This window comes from Myxocyprinus asiaticus, chromosome 3 (genome assembly GCF_019703515.2).
Source record: "Myxocyprinus asiaticus isolate MX2 ecotype Aquarium Trade chromosome 3, UBuf_Myxa_2, whole genome shotgun sequence".
NCBI classification, from domain to species: Eukaryota; Metazoa; Chordata; class Actinopteri; order Cypriniformes; family Catostomidae; genus Myxocyprinus; species Myxocyprinus asiaticus.
In genome coordinates, this window is record NC_059346.1 from 28,591,260 (window position 1) to 28,612,009 (window position 20,750).

A 20,750-nucleotide genomic window follows, 5' to 3' on the forward strand; every position below is an offset into this window, starting at 1 on the left:
TTCACAACTAAGAAAAAACTGTTTGTCAATATAATTGTAACAAAAACACCTCTGTTGCATTTCATATATACATTTTATGATTAGTATCCTGCTGAACAGACTTCAAATTGGTTTCAGAATGAAAGCATATGCTTTACTGAGATTTCTTTCTGAATCTTTTGCTCTCTATCTGCCAACTGATTTGGGAAAATACAGTACATACAAATGAGTCAACACAGTAGTAATTAGCACTCGCTGAGAAGTTACGTCTTACGATTTGACTGCAAATGCTACATGCAAAAACACTGGAAAAGCCCACTGATAATATTAGGGCCATGTCTTCACGGACATGATTTTCTAGTTAATTTGCGGGAAACCACACAATGCAGGGCAGTTCTGCGTGCTGTTTGTGTACCAAAATCCCTGATGCGTCCATATGTGTCTCGCAGCAGCTGCCGCAGATGATAAAAAAAAAAAAATAATAATAATTTATATTTGCTTGAGCGGCTGCTGCGCTGGTCTGCAATCTTTAAATACTAACCAAAGAAATTTTCAATCCGCTCTTCTTTAACTGCAAAAACATGGAGAATAATAATTTTGAGTCATAAATTTAACAGAATTGTCCTTCAAATGTGTGATATAGCCTAAAAAAAGACGAGCATAATTTAACTGGTGGTTTACAATAAAAATAATTTAAATAAACATTTAAAATAAAGATGTCGTAACCAACTAAATTAATCTCGTAAGATGAAGTTTAGCTTCATACACAAACCCTGTCATCCAATTATACATTTATTTTATAGTCTATAATTAAATTATAAACAAAACATTTCACTGCCCAAAATATCCTAATATTTTATTGTGCATGGTTGAATGTTGTGAATGGTGGACAAATGCTGTAAAAGAATGTATTTTAAGCAGCTCGTCAATGCTTTGAAAATAGTCAACCAATAATAAATAGGTGATGTTTATCTTTTTAGAGTTGCTGTCTGCTTTTGCAATAATGCTTTTTTCCCCTGACTATTTAAGAAGTTACACAGTTAATTCATCAAGCTATTATGGACCAGTTCAAGCTGACAACACTGCGTGGACCTCAAGATACTACAGAAGCTACATGTGTAAATACATTACAACTAAAAATACTTTTATGTATTTAATTTCGATATGCTGTTTTTAGTATCTGTGAGAGACATGATGTGGGTGACTTGACTCAGTGAAGTTTTGATTTTAAGTTTTTAACCACAATGAAACCGCATTGTGAGCACCGTCTTGGCTGCACAAATGCCACACGTAATTTTACCTGTTGTCAGGTCCTGTGTCATGTGAAACTGCCTTGTTTAGTTTCTATTACATTGGATACATACCCATCTTTATGTTTTCGTCGTGCCAGCCACCTCGGTAGTCGATGTTATACAGTAGTCTCTGTAGTAACATTCAAGCGTATTGGTTGACTGATGAGTGTGCCTGTGCACGTGTGTATGTGTGTGTGTGTGTGTTTGCTTAAACACAGTGAAACAACTCTGACTATGTCTACGACTTCAGGGGCTAATACAGCTGCATGCAGACAGAGATGTGTTCATTAATTTCTGTTTTGTTATTTATTTGTTTATTTTTTTCATTGCATCACAAATGTCAAGGACTCGGCTGGACTCCCAAAGTCCCAAAGGCTTGAGTCTGAGTCAAGTCCGAGTAAAAATGCATCCGAGTTCGTGACAAGTCCAAGTCCATTAAAACTGTACTTGTGACTCGGACTCAACAAGCTGCTGCTTGTTTTGATTATCCCCCAGAATCTACGCTCCTGACTTGAAGAGAGTTCAGGATGCCGTGAACTCTCTTCTATCTCATCCTGTCTGTCTCGATGCAGATCTTTCTTTCAATCATTGCTCTCTATGCATGATAACTCTTTTATGTTTGATAACTTGTATCAAGTACTTTAATTAACAATGTAGACTCAAAATTGCATCACACTGTGGGTGTAACCTTTGCTATGGAAATGAATGCTAAAACCCAGAGGGACAGGCAAAACCCAAAACTTATGACAAATAATGTATTTTGTTGAAAACACTCTTCCACAGATGTGAGTGCACAAATATTTCCTTTACAATAAGGTTCCATTCATTAACATTAGTTAATGCATTAGTTATCTTGAACTAACAATGAACAATAAATTGTTTATAGCATTTATTAATCTTTGTTGATGTTAGTTTAAAAATACAATTGTTCATTGTTAGTTCTTGTTAGTTCATAGTGCATTAAATAACGTTAACATATACAACTTTTGATTTAAAAAATCTATTAGTATATGTTGAAATTAACATTAACCAAGATTAAGAAATGCTGTTAAAGTATTGATCACTGTTAATTTATGTTAAATAATGTAGTTAAATGGTAACAAATGGAACCTTGTTGTAAAGTGTTGCCAATATTTCAATTATTATACTGTTACTATGTGTAATTTCTCATGAGTTGTTAACATTTTTGTTAAAGTTACTGTGTGAGTCTGTTATACTTAGGTGTGTGTGCTATAATTATTTTTGAAAATGTGACATTTGAAGTGGTCCCCACTAGTTAAAAAGGCTCATAAACCTCCAAATCATGTTTTGCTTTAAATCTACTGTTATTAATTACGTTTCTGTGAGGGTTGGTTAATACAGTAAAACAAACATGTACGAGTGTGCATGTTGAGGTTGTCTTTAACTTCCAAGTGACATCACTTTGAGTTACTGCCCACTACTTCCCTCCAACTGCTTTAACAGTGGTGCTTTCTTGTATTTTCCAGTAGAGAATGTGGGCAGTCCACTATTAGTGCAGCTCTTCCAGGGAATATATAGGAAGCAGGTACTGTAACATGAAACCAGCTGACAAATCCACAAAAAGGTATTTGTAACTGTTCTTTTCTTCTTGTAAAAAGAAAGAAAGGTTGTAAAATCTTGCCCATAGTTTCTATTAACACATTAATGAGGAACTGTTATAGTATTGTTATATCAGATCCAGAGCATGTGAGCGAAGCGGAGCGGTGTTACACTCTGCTCAATAACCCACTTCATGCGCGTGCGCTCCGCTCAACCGCTTATGGCCCAAGCAGACACTCTGCTCAAGTACCGCTCACACTAACCATTAAAAAAAGTTCCCTAAAATCCCACTCTGACATGAAATTTCTCTGTAGTATACAAGAACGTACACGGGGGTGGCTACAGTGTCCCAAGCAACTGCCCCTTTGCCTACATGGGCTGAGGTGCCCCTCTGGGTGAAATATAGGCTAGGCTATAGGCCGACATTTATTAGATTATCAAATGCTTAGTAACGTACACATCTGAAATTATGGGATTGTATTGTTGTGTTTTAGTATATAAAATATCTCTGTTTATTTTGTACTGGTTTACAACTGCTGTTATATAATCGGGTCTACCAGACCTTCGTTATAATTTGTAATCAGTCAAATATTTCTCTGTTAGCACATATGTCATTGAACATCTTCAAATAATATCCTAACATTTTTTCAGTTCTAAATTACCTTTATTTACTTTAAACAATTCATCAAACATGCCTCTACAAGTGATAAAAAATATGTGCTGTGGCGCGGAAACTCGCATACATGCAAATTTGCGCTTTTCAGTTTAAACTAGATCTGAGTGACACAACTGACCCAGAACAATACAATCTTTTCAACTTTAAAGTTTGTTTGAGACATTTATGGCAATAATGAAAACATGGACTGGTACCAGGAAAAATATTACAGGTAAAAGTGAATTTCATAATTGTTCCATGGAATAGTTGTCTCCACGGAATGATTATTAGGCTACTGAAGATTTGATACATTAATAGGTTACTGATTTAATGCTATCAGACTTTAGGTCTGTAAATTAAAACGAGCAATTTCTCATCCTAATTTTGAGTTCAGTTTTAAAGGGTGTATTCATTTATCCAGAAAAGAGCAGTGAATGTTTTTTCTTTTTCAGTATTGTTGCTTGATTAATATTCCCTACAATTTTATATGTACAGATTGTATGCTATCTAAAGGACTGTGGTTATTTATACAATAATTATTTTATTAGTAAATACAATGTGTCCCCTTTGTTTTTCCTTGATATTTTAAAGTAGCATAAAGTGAATCTGGACTTTATATGCATCAGAAAATCATGTGTTGTGCATGCGCTCTTTATATGTACAGCAGGGTTTAACCATGGATTTAAGAGATAAAAAAATATTTGTACTGCATAAAGTGAGATTTTGTCCAATATACTGTATATACTGTATTAGATGAAATCATATTTAATGATCCCAAAACAAATTATTTAATTCATGAATTACACTGCCTTCATTTTAGAAAAGTTTTTTTTCTAATGTACAGTAATTTATGGCTTTTTTCTCTGCGCATGAATGCAGCAAGCAATGTCAGAAGATGCTATCCGCAATCACTAATCTTTTGTCAGTTTCACTTATCGTTAAGGTGTGGATTTGGCTTTGGGAAACTGACCAGCAGTTATGTGCCACTTTATCCAGAAGCAAAAATCGAAAGCAACAGTCATTCGATTAAGTGAGATAATTCTGCTATGAAATTCTGTATGCGAGAGCGGAAATCTTTACTAATCAAATGCTCAATTGTACAATGAAGGCATGATAGCAGAATGCTCCACCTGCAAATTAGGACACAATGATCTGCAAGACCATGCATGTTTATTAGCTTTGATGCAGGGATTTTGTGTGTGTGTTCGTCGAGATTCAAGGAAATATGCTTTGCAAATATACAGTATTTTCAAGCTTACATATTCAATTGAGGGTGCTCTAACATTCGCAACACCACAGAACCGGGCCTGCATCTAGCTGCCAGCAAAATAACAAGATACCTTACTATCTACTTATCTATTAATTTATTATCAAATAGTAGTGTAGCTTACTAGCTTACCTTTTACTGCAATGTTCGCGTAGCACATCCTTGTGCTTTCTGGCAATGTGATGCGGACGATTCCAAAAGGACTATTTGCTCATTCTCACGGGCTCTCACACTCCCTTTCACTCATTCTTAACTTTGATTTATACTTTGCATTTATGTAGGCTATAAGGTTTGCAACTTCACTAAAACAATGTTTGAACTCCCTCAGGCCTTTTGCTCATTTCACAGGTTCCCAAACCAGTATATCACGAAGCACATTCTGGGTTGAGCGAGCGGCACTGAGCATCCTGAGTGAGCGGAGTGGAATGTTTAAAAATGGCGCTCTCCAGGGGCCTGGGTAGCTCAGCGAGTAAAGACACTGACTACCACCCCTGGAGTCGCAAGTTTGAATCCAGGGCGTGCTGTGTGACTCCAGCCAGGTCTCCTAAGCAACCAAATTGGCCCGGTTGCTAGGGAGGGTAGAGTCACATGGGTAAACCTCCTTGTGGTCACTATAATGTGGTTCTCGCTCTCGGTGGGGCACGTGGTGAGTTGTGCGTGGATGCTGCGGAGAATATCATGAAGCCTCCACACGCGCTATGTCTCCACGGTAACGCACTCAACAAGCCGCGTGATAAGATGCACGGATTGACGGTCTCAGACATGGAGGCAACTGAGATTCGTCCTCTGCCACCCGAATTGAGGCAAGTCACTATGCCATCACGAGGACTTGCGATGAGTGCATTGGGAATTGGGCATTCCAAATTGGGGAGGAAAAGGGGAGAAAAAAATTAAAAATATATTGGCGCTCTCCACTCAGGGGAAATTACCACCGCTACGCTCAGCGCTCTGCTACGCTCACATGCTCTGGTCAGATCTGTAATGTGCCGTTTGGTTAACTCTGATTATTAAATGTATCTCAATATTGAATATGAAAGGCTCAGAAAACATATCTAGTGTAAAACAAATTGTAACAAATTACAGTGTCAACTAATTTGAGTTTGTTTGACAGCTCTGTTTTGATTTGCAATTTCTTAAGGCTTCCAGAGAAGTTCTTATTCATTCTTCGTTCAGAAGAAAGAAGAAGTTCTAAACAGCCGAGCAACAGTATACAGTTTGCGAACGTTCAGACACCCGCCACACCGCTGTGGGAGGCATTTAATGGAGTATTTAAATATGAGGACACTACATGTATATCTAAAATTAATATGACATTAAAATGTGTTATCTATGACTTTATGCCTCATTCTATGAGTAGAATTCACATGAGGTCAGTAAAAGAAGCTGTTTTAACCACTTGATGATGCTTTAAAGTAATATATGTATATGCAATAGAAAATGTGTAATTTGTCTTGTTTACATTTTGAATTCATGGTGCTAATGCGATTACATACTATACACGGCCATAATATGCGCCGATTACACTCTGTTATTGTAATTTATGATGGCACTGGTACTACTGCAAAAATCAGTGTACGAAAAAGTTCATGTGCAGAATAAAGACAAATGAATGATGATAAGAGAGGCATACACTACTTTGGGCAGATGTGTGAATGGCTTTCACTGAAGATGACATATGAGTGAAATGGGCACTTGAGAGTATTTGAGTAGATTTGATTCCTTTTGTAGACTAATTAAACAAACAAACAACAACAACAAAAAATCGCATGGCATGGTCTTGGAAAATCTCTCTACACGTAAGAACGTACAGATGTAGGTAAATTTGCACCAGCTCAATAATAACTGCACACCAGTGTGTTCATGTTGACAGATTTTGATTGACTGAACAACATAAATAGAATGAGCTGTCCGCGTCAAGGTAGGTGGAGCTCCAGGTCACACCTACCAATGAGTAAGAAGGTGTTTAGCAGTCGGTTTAAAAGTTTACCTAAAAGTTCACCCAGGCGAGCTGTGACGAACCACCGAAACTAATGCAAAAACACCTTCTTTTTGTTCAGATTTTGTTCTAAATGGCATCACACCCATTCATTCTTCGATTTCGTATTAAGCATATTTGGGCCTTTCCACTGCATACAGGCCTATTTTTTACTATTGCAGCATGTTTGACTGGTCATTTGGCAAAAAAGAAAGACAAGAATAAAGAGATCAGCTTTGTGTGTTAAATGACTTATAATGGTGAGAAGTATAAATCCCATTAGAGGTGTTTTACAACAGCTTTCTGACAGAGGCTACACAAGAAATTAGATAAGAGTGAGCAAAATAGATGATGCATAAAAAAGCAAAGATAAGTCCTTGCAAGTGCAAAAGAGGGGGGAAGGCGGACTTTGTACCAGAAGAGAGTCCAGTACAGAAAGAGAAAAATTTTGCAAATGAGCAAGAGAGAAATAGCTTTTACAGACAGCAGACATACCACCAGTACTTCAGACAAAACAGCAATATTTTGTAAACAGTCTACACCACTTTCACTGCACATGAACACACCAGACCTATGTGAACAGACTCTCTCTATCTATCTTTGTATGTGTGGCTTTTTAAAGCATCGACTGATCATTTAACACTTCACTGCCACTTCAGAAAAAAAATTCTTCAAGATAAATAAAATGTAACAGATAAACAAAATAAAAGCAGTGGCCCTCTCGCCTACAAATCATCAGGGGCTTGTATTCTCCTATTCGTCAAGGTACTTGTCTGAGCACTCCCCATTTGTGGCTTATATGGAAGGCAGTCATTTGATGCACACAGAGAGACACATCTGGAGACTGTTATAATGAAATATGAAGCAGGAGAGCATCTCAATTTCACAGGTAAAATATAAATAAATATGATTTGATGTCAGCAAACCTGACCAGTTACACTTACCTTGTAAAGGTACTAGGACGCTAGTTGTTAAAAGCAATGGTTTCCAAATAGCGTTCTCACGTATCAAACTGACAACTCTCAAACTGCTGCCCATTACGGTATATGGGCTGCCCTGTGAACACACAGAACGAGTGACAGGCAGAAAGTTCTTCAAAGTCTTCTGATTGGCTAAATAAAGAATCTGGCCAGCTGGTCATATGGTTAATTTTATGCTGACCTATGTGATTTTTGGAGCATAAAATTTAGCACCCAAAAGAGCAGAGAAATTCTTCTAAAAATCTTAATTTGTGTTCTGCTGAAGAAAGAAAGTCATACACATCCATGGTGGCATAAGGGTGAGTATATTATAAGAGAATATTCATTTGTGGGTGAACTATTCTTTTAATGGCATCTATTTTAGTGATATCTGACAGGTAATATGGACCTTTTCTGCATGTCATTTCATAAAAAATAAATGAATTACTGCGCCTCTAACTCCAATGTTTAGGTACACTTGGCAGAGCTCATGTGTTAATTAACCAACAGGCTAATACACTCACTGAGAACTTTATAAGGAACACCTGTACATATACTTATTCATGCAGTTATCTAATCAGCCAGTTGTGTGGCAGCAGTGCAGTGCATAAAATCATGCAGCTACGGGTCAGGAGCATCAATTAATGTTCACATCAACCATCAGAATGGGGAACATTTTTTATCTCAGTGATTTAGACCATGGCATGATTGTTGATGCCAGATGGGCTGGTTTAAATATTTCTATAACTGCTGATCTCTTGGGATTTTCACACAACAGTCTCTAGAGTTTACTCAGAATGGTGCCAAAAACAAACAAACAAAAAAACATCCAGTGAGCGGCAGTTCTGTGGATGGAAAAGCCTTATTGCTGAGAGAGGTCTACGGAGAATGGCCAGACTGGTTCGAGTTGACAGAAAGGCTACGGCAACTCGGATAACCACTCTGTGCAGTTGTAGAGAGCAGAATATCATCTCAGAATGCACAACATGTCGAACCTTGAGGTGGATGGGCTACAACAGCAGAAGACCACGTCGACCTCTTTATTAGGACCATAAGGTTCCTAATAAAGTGCTCAGTGAGTGTATATGTAAAATGGGCACTGTATTATACAAGTGTCATTCTAAAAAAAATTGGACTTCCGAAACACAAAATATTGAAATTTTAAATTAAGTTCAGTTTAGTTTTCGCCAATAAAAGCCGAGGTTAAATATTTTTAACACCTTTATATGATTTTTTATTCATTAAATGTTGTTCTTTATGTTATTATGTAATTTTTTTTTTATCAAGTAAAGCAAGGGTTGTAACACCAGTGACTAAAAAGATGAATTTTCTAAGATGGTGTTAATAGCATCACAAAACACACTGCTGATCAGGCTAAAATCACCAAATCATACCATAATTTTTTTTTTCCAATAAAAACTTTGACATGAACATTAAACAATGTAACACCAATTACATATTTACTGTAAATGAAACATGTGAAAAAATTACAGTTAAAATGTAAATTAATAACAGTCAAGATAGTGGGAAAATCACTATATGCACATTTGAGCAGCCTTTTCTTCCTCTGAACTTTGACCGTTGACAACTTTTTGTATTTGCAAAATACAGGTGTTTAACATTGATAACACCAATGACATGAAATCAAGGAACAAACATTATTTTGTTTTGCTTTTTTGCACACTTGTTAAGCCTTGCACTAATGCTTGACCTGAGAGGGGGAAAAAATGAGTAAAATTAAATGCATAAATAACTGTAAATATCGTGGAAGTGGCGTTTCTGATGAAGGGGACAAGCTTTTTTTCAAGCAATTGACAGCTTCAACTATATGAACCTGCATTACTGCCGCAATACCCTACAGCAGCTTTCAATTCATACAGGATCCATAATTTCAAATTGGTTAAAACGATGAGAATACTGAGTTACCAGCGTTTAATGCATCCTATGATCAGACTAGTCATTCATAAGAGTTTTGTAATTTGAATGGAAAACAGAATAGTGAAATTCATTGCAAATGAAATACATAACGATTATAGCTATAACTACTACTGAGGCAAACGATGAAAATTAGTTTGTCTCAGGCTCTTGGCATAACGCCATGAGGGCCAAGGTGAGGTGTGACCTGCGCAGGTCTCTCTCCTTCTCTCTCTTTCTTCAGAAAATCTGACAAACACAGAAACACACTCTAGCTGCTCATGTGCGTAATCTTCGCGTGTGTGTCTGGCACTGATGCGGTATTGACTAACCGTTATATTGAGCGCGAGCTAAGGTGACACTGCCATCGTTATATCCTTTCACTGACAGAAATGGACAACAGTTCAAGCCACTGAAACCACAATACTCTTGTAAATACAAGATATTGAATATAGAAAAATTAGTTTCTTTTTAATTATTTGCCACTTCTATAACTGAACACATTTATATAGCGTTCTGAGAGCATCTCATGTTTTACGGAGCACCCGAATCCCCCTCACGACTGATCAAGGGGAATCCCGATGGTAAAAGTGGGTTATTGCCGTTAGGATGTTGATGGCTGAGCGCTTAATGGACCGTGTCTCGCGTCTGCACTCTCGCGAACCCACAAAACCTTCTGAGATATCCCCAGCGACAGACCCTTTACATATGCTGCTGCTGGTCTATACCAAATCCCCTCAAACACATTACTGTTACACACTTGAGTAAAATAAGTCTAATTACAGATGTCCTACACCATGTTTCATAATTTACATCCCTACCATCCGGTAACCGGATGATGTGGTACTCTCAAAATGCCCACTCCCCACATTAAACCCCTTCTCCTTATTTCAACTCACCTCGTTATTTCGAAACTGCAGCCTTTCCTGAGTAGCAGGGCTCTCTTTCGCATAATCCCCGCTTTCTCTCGACCCAGGTACATGTTAATATCCGAATTCATGATGTCCTCACTGCACAAGCGGAGACAGAGGCAGCGCGAGCGCCGACGATGACGATGCTGCTCTGGCGAATAGCGAAACGGGAGAGAGCGCGCACAAAGACGGTTCAACAGCGGGTCCTCCTCCACGGGAAAAGCAAAAAGTGAGCCCCACACTTTAAGTGGATAAAACGTGCACGCGGCTGAGGAAGGGCTTCTCGAACTCCATTCAGAAAGGTTCCTTTGGATCAGAAGTGCAGAAAGGCAAAAAGTCGTCGGTATTCCAGATAATCTCCAGGTCGATTCCCCGTTCTTAAGGGATGTATACTTGATCCTTAAAGATCGGTAATAGCATACACTGCTCCAGCCGTAGAGTCTGCGGGGTCCTAATGTCTATCCATGAAAAACAGTGGAAAAGACACGATTTTTTAGGGCGGTGACTCTCTCAAATTAATGAACCAAGCTGTCATTTCCCACTTTCCTGCTGAGATCATTATAATTATTGAGAAGACACTGCTTTCATACTTTCATTCCTTCTTCATCTGTTACAGCCCTTCCATAACTTACATAAACTATGTGTTAGACTGATAAATCACACTTCTGATGCCACTTTATTTCCAATGCAAAAGGTCTAAAGCAAGCCAGCTGAGAAACCACTAGAAGACTCATCAAGACTGATTAACTTGATGCCAACATTATCCCCTTTGTGTGTATTTGTGTTCCAGTAATTCATGGAGTGTTACTGGAAGAACTGTCTAAGCATGACTCATATTTGTCTAATGGCAGCAAGAATTATGCTGAGGTCATTTTTGAGTTGCTTTAAAGGTGTACACAATGTTTTTTAGTTGGGTGACAGAACATATTCAGTTCCCATTCAACATGCATCATGAGCACATTTGATTAGATGAACGTTTCTGTAACAGGGTTCACGGATGGGCAAGGAGGAGGCGGGAACCGGCAGAACAGTCAGCATAACTTTAATGGCATAAATGAACAAACATAAACACACAGACACACACACACACAGCAGCCACGTGTGTCTCTCTCGCTCTCTCTCTCGCTCTCTCTCGAACTGGCGCCTCCAGCTGTCTTTATCCCCCTCCCAGCTGATTAGGACAATTTAGCGCTGGGTGTGCGTCCTCACGGCCCGGTCATGCCCTCCTCCTCATCACACTCCTCCACCACCTGATTCAGGCCAGGGAAACCTCCGGCATGACGTACTCCCCTCCCTTCAGGCCATCCTTCTGCCAGCAGGTTTTCCCCGCCTCTCTGGAACCCTGGGAGAGACGAGGGGAGGGAGAGGGGAGAGGGAAAGAGCGAGGGGGAGAGACAGAGAGAGAGAGGAGAGAGAGAGAAAAACCTTGCTTGCCAGTCCCCGGTCATGCCGTCGCCTGGTCCTCAGCCACTCCTCCACCCTCTGGCGGACGACAGCTGCTCCTCCCCTGGTGGACAGCAGCGACTCCTCCGTCCCCTGGCAGACGGCCACGGCTCCTCCGCTTCCCGGCGGACGGCAGCGGTGAGGACTCCACGACAGTTCATCCCTCCTCCTTCCCGGGTTTCGGCACCAATGTAACGGGGTTCACGGATGGGCAAGGAGGAGGCGGGAACCGGCAGAACAGTCAGCATAACTTTAATGCCATAAATGAACTTAAACAAACATAAACACACAGACACACACACAGCGGCCGTGTGTCTCTCTCTCTCTCTCTCAAATGGGCACCACCGGCTCGTCTTTATTGCCCTCCCAGCTGATTAGGACAATTCAGAGCAGGACGTGCGTCCTCACGGCCCGGCCACGCCCTCCTCCTCGTCACAGTTTCATTTTAGGACTAAATTATCTGCAAGCCATTGGATCATGTGACCAGCCGGTCACTCCCTTTATTGACCAGACAACTGAAGTCTGCCAAAATTCATGCAAATGTATGTAAACTGTTCTTTCAATTGGCCAAAATGCATAAACATTAGAAAACTTCAAAGGCTGAGCAGGGTCATGAATATAAGTCATGACATGTTGCATTAATATGGATTTTTTTGTAATCTATGCTATTTATTGTAATTTCTTATGCTCTACCTTGTTTTATTACATACGTCTGTACTATATAAGTACTTGCATGCCTTAGCAATATTGTAATGATTTCAGTCATGTCAATAAAGCTTTGGTTTTGACCATCACTAGAGAGAAAGAGAGAGAGACATATTGTACAGACAGAGAAACACAGAGACACTGAGTGTGAGAGAATGTCAAACAAAGAGAGAGAGAGAGAGAGAGAGAGAGAGAGGGGGGGGGGTAGGAACTTTTAAACAAGCCAGCTGCCCTTGATTTACTTGACACTGAAGTCTTAGTCATTAGAGAAATGGAAAAGACATTTGATCAGATAAAACAATATTTGAGTCAACACCTCAGTCAAACAAACTTAATAAAAAAAAAAAAAAAACGGTAAAAAGTCTGTTACATGCAAAGTTTCACTTTGTATATTTTGTATGTAGGAGAGAGAGAAAGAGAGAGAGAGAGGGTTGGGAGGAGAGAGTCTTTCCATGTAAGGAGGCTTTGTTGTCCAGATGGTAATACTGTGTACCTTTCACTTACAAGAGGAGAATGTGTGTTTGTGTGTGTGTAGAACTTGGCTGGGAAGCAGCATGTTGATTTCTCTAAGACAACAGAACAGGAAGAAATAAGACAAAGAGGAGGTGGGCATCTCTCTCTCCACTCTCACTTACCACTGCCAAGAATGTAACAACAGGAAATACAGTTTTGGTGATTGTAAGGGAGACTAATGTAATGTGTGATGGAAGAGACTGAAAGTGGATTAAAGACACGTGCGTGTGCTAGATTACCATGGGTGATGACTGTGGATGTGAATATGAGCATTGTGTGTGTTGCATGCTATAATTGTGCATGAATGTTATTTGTGTAAGGTAATATCATTGTGGTTTACTGCACAATGATGATGTCATTTCAATTCCAACCAGGTTTCTTATATCATTATAATATTAGTGCATCCTGATCAAATTTGGCATCGCATGCTGCATGCTTCTACCAACAAACAGTGGTCTTCCTCCATAAGGACTGTCACAATAGAACAAAGGGATGGGGGTTGCTGGTACAAAAACAAAAACAAAAAAAAAAATAGACCATGTACAGTATATGACATAGGGTTGCCCTTGATACGTCAATGGGTAACAGAGCGCAACAGTCTGGTTCCGGAAGTAAAAATACCTTTCATTTCTTCCATAGACAAACTGATTTTCTATGATAACTTATAAACCTTTAAAGACAGACCTACCATGAGCTCTGAGGTTGTTCATCGATGGTATTCTTCCGTTGAAGCCATCCGTTTGCGTTATTTTATCTTCATTATTTAAAAATCATATTTAATAGCGGAATTCTTGCTGAACAACTATAATAGCCATGGTACAGCAGAGAAAGCTTCACCAATCAGAGAACCGCAGTCAACAATGCCCGCAAAATAAGCCCGGAAGTGTCCGGCCACTCCCCTGATGCATTCAGAATGACGCACATTCGCTGGAGTCGGTTTCCCCGCACTCTCAAACTACTTATATATTGGTTCATATCGGAATATTTCGCAATAAACGTAAACTATATTGTTTCTATACTTATAATCAACAACCTAAAATCAATAGTTTTATATATTTCCATAGTTTTATATTCGATTACATCATTTGCAATGCTTCATGGGATTGTAGTTCGTGCCCTCATTTTTGTCGGATTTTCAAATACTTTTTTTGCCTCAAAAAACTTCTGTAATGTTGCGATTCACCTCAGAGCTGGTTGGTTTGGTTCATGCTTTACAACTCTTTAAAAGGAGGACTTTATAAAAAGTATATGGAAGAAATTAATGGGAAAAATACTTCCGGAACCCAGACGGCTGAAAAAGTGGACAGGCACTGTTGCTTTCTATTGGGGAAGATCTGATTTGCTGAGAATGTATGACTCTGATAAATCAGAGAGCACATTAATGCATTGAGATTCTGCCTTGAGATCACAATTAGCTATTATGGGTGCCGGCAGGGCTGTTTCTGAGCATATGGGGGCCCTAAGCAAAATCCTACTTGAAAGGCCATGATGACACCACAATACAGTCTTCAACAAATGTAAATATATTAACTTAAAATTGGAATATATTAAAAATATAACAAATTTAACACAGCTTTTAGTATATTTAAAAATAAAAAATGTAAACAATTAAATAAATAACAATCTTGATTTGCAGGGCCCCTTGTTGGGTTGGGGACCCTAAGCGGCTGCTTATACTGCTTATAGCTAGAAACGGCTCTGAGTGCCAGAACACTGGCAATTAAATGACAGGGAGAGAGCCTAAAATACAGATTAAAACACTATTTGTGGCTCATTAATGAAACACAAGCAAAACAAATTGCTGTATAAGTTGTTTGTAAAACCCATTCTTACGTAAATTGAGTGATTTTTCAAACAATTTACACAGAACTCATTCTGTTTGGGTTTCATAAAGGTCATTGTCATTTTGGATGGATCATTTAGACATACAAAAAAAAAACTTCTTGTTGAGTCAGTGTTGAATGAGTCATGCGTCCAGCTGGAACATGGAATTGTACATTAGAGCGCTAAATTCTCTGTACACTGATATACAGGAAATATTATCTGTATTAGAGGTTTTTGGCTACATACATACATATTCACTCTCATAAACACTTGCATGTAAACATTCTATTGCAACCCTTCTCATGTATCATGCATGCAAGTACACACCCTCTCACATAAAAGCACACACACATATGGATCTTCCAACCTAAAATTTCCGCCGACATGCGGTGCGTGCGTTTTGCTGTTATAGCCATGGTGCATTTCTGCTCAAACAATCTTAAGGTTTATCCTTGAACCAAAACACATGCACTCTCTCTCTCTATCTCACACACACACACACACACACACACACACACACACACACACACACACACACACACACACACGTTGGTGCAGCTATCATTACGAGGACTCTCCATAGACATAATGATTTTTACACTGTACGAACTATAGATTCTGTCCCCTACCCCTACCCCTAAACCTAACCCTCACAAAAAACTTTCTGCATTTTAACATTTTCAAAAAAAAAAAAAACATCATTTGGTATATTTTTTAAGCAAATTCAATTATGGGGACACTAGAAATGTCCTCATAAACCACATTTATAGCATAATATCCTTGTAATTACCAGTTTTTAACCTAAAAAAATGTCCTCGTAAACCACTTAAACCTGCCCACACACACACAGGGAACATTGTGTCCCTAGGACATTTGAAGGAAAGATGAGAGCTACTAAGCGATTAATTAGACTCACTTCAACGAGTCATTTAGATTCACACACATTCCCTCTTTATACAGTATATATCTCTCTCTTACTCTTTTTTCTCTCTTTCTCCAATTCTCCTCTTCACCTCCTACCCACTCCAGGCAGTATCATATGCATCAGTTTCATCTTACCAGAACTTTCTTTATTGTCATCTTTCCATCCCTTCCTTCCAACCCTAGAGTGACCTCTTTAAGAACACTGCTATAGCAACCGTTTGCACATTTGCTGCACTTGACCCATTCAGGCAATGGCCTAAACTAGAGCCTGTTGTAGTGAGTACTTCATAATGAGATCATTGCTGCAAGAGCATACATGAATGTGAATAAAACATGCACATCTAAAAGAGCTATTCATTTTGAATGAAAGAGGACAAAATTAATGAATTATGGCATTAGAGATGAATCAGACACTTACATGAATAAAAGGGGCCAATGAGCCTTGACAAGCTACAGACAAACAAAAAAGTAATGTGGGAAAATATTATGCATTTATCACATCTTTAATGTTAATTAACGTCCTGGTTACTTTCTTAACCTCCATTCCCTAAAGGAGGGAACGAGAAGTTGTGTCGATGTAGTGACACTAGGGGTCACTCTTGGGAGCTCCAAACACCTCTGCTTTTTGAAAAAAGGCCAATGAGAATTGGCGAGTGGAATTTGCATGCCACTCCCCTGGACATACGGGTATAAAAGGAGCTGGTATGCAACCACTCATTCAGGTTTCGTGCTGAGGAGCCGAGACCAGGTCCTGGCCATTTCAGCTGGTAGTTCAGCGTTGTGGCAAGAGGGACACAATGTCTTGTTTCCTCCATCAGGGAACGGAGGTTACGAAAGTAACCAGGACGTTCCCTATCTGTCACTCACTCGACGTTGTGTCGATGTAGTGACACTAGGGGTCCCTATACAAAACACCACAACTATCTGAACTGTGTTACGTGAACTGCCGGTGTGTGACGGGCAGACCGCTGTGTGCCTCGTAGCCAGCGCACCAGGCCATCACGTAACATCCCCCAAAGCTCTTATGAGTGTCAATTGGTCCATCAGGAACAAGTCGACTGCCCACCTATAGGGACAGGCTAGCCCAGCCGAGGCCTCTTTCCCTCTCTTTTCTTCCCAAAAAGAGTGTAATTTGTTAACTGACTGGGAGCCAGAAGTGTCTGCGTTGGGGGGTGTCCCTCTCAAGGGGAAGACACCGCGGAGACCACACCCCACCCAAAAAGGGGGGTATTTTGAGTGGAATACGTCACATGGTCTTACCGAGTCTTGTCGGATGTATGTCATGTGGAGAGGTCCCATGGTAGGTTCTACCCGAAGGGGGAGGAGTTTCTACAGAGCATGGCGACTGGGATCAGAGGGGCCTCTGCCCAAAGAAGATGCAGTTTGCCGACAGGGAAACGATTTTGCGGAAAATATCACATGGGGTTGCCTTCAGGGAACCATCACATGTGGAGCACCTTCCTCAGTACAGGGGCTCACTAGCGTACGTACTGGGCTGGTCAGCGAGTTTCTCCGCAAACTCAACTGCCAGAGGGCTAAGGAGGAAAATCATCCAGGGATCACAGTCTGTGAACACGACTGGGAGTCAAGAACGCACGTCTTCACCTCAAGGGAGGGGAAAGGTGCTATGCGCAAGTGGAACACCCGGCCAGCTGTCCCGGAACTTACCTGCTCGTACCTGCCAATAAACGGGACGAGAGCGGCTCAATCCGGAGAATGTAGAACCTCGCAAAGGTGTTGGGTGTTGCCCAGCCCGCTGCTCTGCAGATGTCTGCCAAAGAGGCGCCACTGGCCAGGGCCCAGGAGGCCGCCACACTCCTGGTAGAGTGTGGAGCATGAGATCCGAGGACCACGTCTGGGTGGCCAGTAGGTTGCTACTAGGACGACCTGCTCCTCGTCTTCCCTGACCTTGTACAGGGTCTGTGTAAGTAGGCTCACTGGGGGAAATGCATATTTGCGTAGTCCAGGGGGCCAGCTGTGTGCCAGCGCATCTATACCGAGGGGTGCCTCGGTCAGGGTGTACCAAAGCGGGCAGTGGGAGGATTCCCGGGAAGCAAACAGGTCTACCTGTGCTCGACCGAATCGACTCCAAATCAGCTGGACCACCTGAGGGTGGAGTCTCCACTCTCCCCTGAGGGTAACCTGATGTGACAGTGCGCCCGCTGCAGTGTTGAGGTTGCCTGGGATGTGAGTGTCTCTTAGCGACTTGAGGTGCTGCTGACTCCAGAGGAGGAGACGGCGGGCGAGTTGTGACATGCAACGGGAGTGTAGACCGCCTTGGCGGTTGATGTACGCTCCCAATGCTGTGTTGTCCGTCCGGACCAACACGTGCTTGCCCTGGATCAATGGCCGGAACCGCAGGGTGAGCAGTACTGCCAACAACTCTAGGCAGTTGATGTGCCAAAGCAGCCGTGGGCCAGTCTAGGAGCCAGCGGCTGTGTGCCCATTGCATCCAGCACCCCAGCCCATCTTGGAGGCGTCTGTTGTAACCATGACGCACCTGGAGACCTGCTCTAGGGAAACCCCTGCCCGTAGAAATGCAAGGTCAGTCCAAGGGCTGAAGAGGCGGCGACCGATTGGCGTGATGGCCACGTGATGTGTCCCGCAGCGCCATGCCCATCTCGGGACTTCTGAAGCCAGTGCTGAAGTGGTCTCATATGCATCAACCCGAGCGGTGTGACCGCTGCTGAGGATGCCATATGTTTCAGTGGAACCGCTGTCCGCCGTCTGAACGCCTTCAGACAGTTCAGCACCGATTGCGTACTCTCATTCGTGAAGCGCATTGTCATCGAGACTGAGTCCAACTCCAAACCGAGAAAAGAGATGCTCTGAACCGGGGAGAGCTTGCTCTTTTCCCAGTTGACCCGAAGCCCCAGTCGGCTGAAGTGCCGGAGCACGAGGTCCCTGTGTGCGCACAGCAACTCTCGAGATAGTTGAGGATGCGGACGCCCACTTCCCTAAGGGCCGCCTCTGTGACCTTCGTGAAGACGCGAGGGGACAAGGACAGGCCGAAGGGGAAGACCTTGTACTGGTACGCCTGGCCTTCGAAGACAAACCGCAGGAAGGGTCTGTGTCGAGGTAAGACCAAGACATGGCAGTACAAGTCCTTCAGGTCTACCGCCGCGAACCAATCTTTATGCCGGACACTCGCTAGAGTGCATTTTTGCATTAGCATCTTGGACAGGAGTCTGTGCAAAGCCCAGTTCAGTACTCGCAGGTCCAGGATTGGTCGCAACCCACCGCCTTTCTTTGGTACGATGAAGTAAGGGCTGTAGAACCCTTTCTTCATCTCGGCTGGAGGGACAGGCTCTATCGTGCCCTTGCGCAGAAGGGTAGCGATTTCCGCATGCAAGGTAGCGGCGTTCTCGCCCTTCACATAGGTGAAGTGGATGCCGCTGAACCTGGGTGGGCACCTGGCGAACTGAATTGCGTAGCCAAATCGGATGGTCCGGGTCAGCCATCGCGATGGGTTGGAAAGCGCAAGCCATGCGCCCAAACTCCGGGCGAGGGGGACCAAGGGAATGATCATGTCAGACGTACCGGCGGGTGGGGCCTCGCGGCGGGGCAGAGCTCAAGGTGCCATGTCGAGGGGACTCGAGCCCCGTGGCCGTGCTGAGTCCAGGGACATCGAAGCACTTACCTGGCTCCTGCCGCCCACCATAAGATGCAGGGTTCAGGGGAGAGTGGAGGGTTCCACTCTAGCCCGACGCTCGCGGCCACCTGGGAAAGCATGTCCGTTATTTCCGTGTCGGCGTGAGACTGGGTGACCGTTCCCGAAGGAGGAAGCCCAGCCGAAGCCTCTGCGTCAGACTGGACGAGCCCGCGCTCTGATGTTGCGCTCGATAACTCATCGTCTTCCCGAGCTCTAAATGAGAAGTCGAACTCACGCTGAGAAGAGCCGGCGGTCTCGTGCGAGAGCCCAATTGGGGCAAGCGAGCGTGCTGGGGAATGGGAGGTCCGTGGGGTGCATTTTCAATGGCCTTTTTAAAAAAGCAGAGGTGTTTGGGGCTCCCAAGAGTGACCCCTAGTGTCACTACATCGACACAACGTCGAGTGAGTGACAGATAGGGAACATAGGAAAACAGCACAACAAGTAATGTTATATTTATTTGAGAGTGAATGAAAAGTATCTAGATGATAGATAGATAGATAGATAGATAGATAGATAGATAGATATTGGGAAATGGTCATTAAATACAAGATGGGATTTTGTGTATTGTATATTTTCTTTCTTCTTGCTCATGCAAACACACACACTTAATACACTCACACTGAGCCATGCTGAACAACACTGACACCTTAATTGTTTAATGCTAATTTTTTCGGCTGGAACTGGCCAAAGTGCAGATAAATCAATCTCATTTGCATTTATTTTCATGCAAGAATTTTTAAAGAAAACTGTATCAGAAGGTAGCTGGCTCTAATAAAGACATGTATCTGTGTTGAGACCATGAGCATAACAGACAGGGTTGGGGAGTAACGGAATACAAATAACGGGAATACGTATTTAAAATACAAAATATAAGTAACTGTATTCCACTACAGTTACAATTTAAATCATTGGTATTTAGAATACAGTTACATTCAAAAAGTATTTTGATTACTGAAAAGATTACTTTGCATTTATTGTCATTTGTTTCATTTAATATTTAGTCCTTTCAGATGGAAAACATTTATACATATAAATGATGTGATCCAAAGTGCATTTGAACAGTGGTGAAACACTTTCTTATGATGCATTACATTCATACGAGCAGACAGAGAAGTAAGTTTGAAGTAAGTTTGGAGCAGAAGAAATAGAAATAAACCTTGTGTAAATTGTCAGCTTT

The 20,750-nt window shown here is 41.6% G+C and overlaps 1 protein-coding gene across 4 annotated transcripts in view; it reads right to left on the minus strand.

Annotated features, from left to right (window-relative positions):
• Positions 1-10,908, minus strand: part of garnl3 (GTPase activating Rap/RanGAP domain like 3) — a 133,798-nt gene extending 122,890 nt beyond the window's left edge. For 2 of the 4 annotated variants that reach the window (XR_007893371.1, XR_007893372.1), the window contains exon 1: positions 10,501-10,908. Coding sequence is in view for 2 of the 4 variants with exons in the window: in XM_051658517.1 (XP_051514477.1) it covers positions 10,501-10,601 (101 nt within the window). In the remaining 2 variants the exon portion in view is untranslated. The remainder of the gene's footprint in view (positions 1-10,500) is intronic. The other 2 variants (XM_051658517.1, XM_051658511.1) reach the window with 2 other exon arrangements.
• Between the last annotated feature and the right edge of the window lie 9,842 nt (positions 10,909-20,750).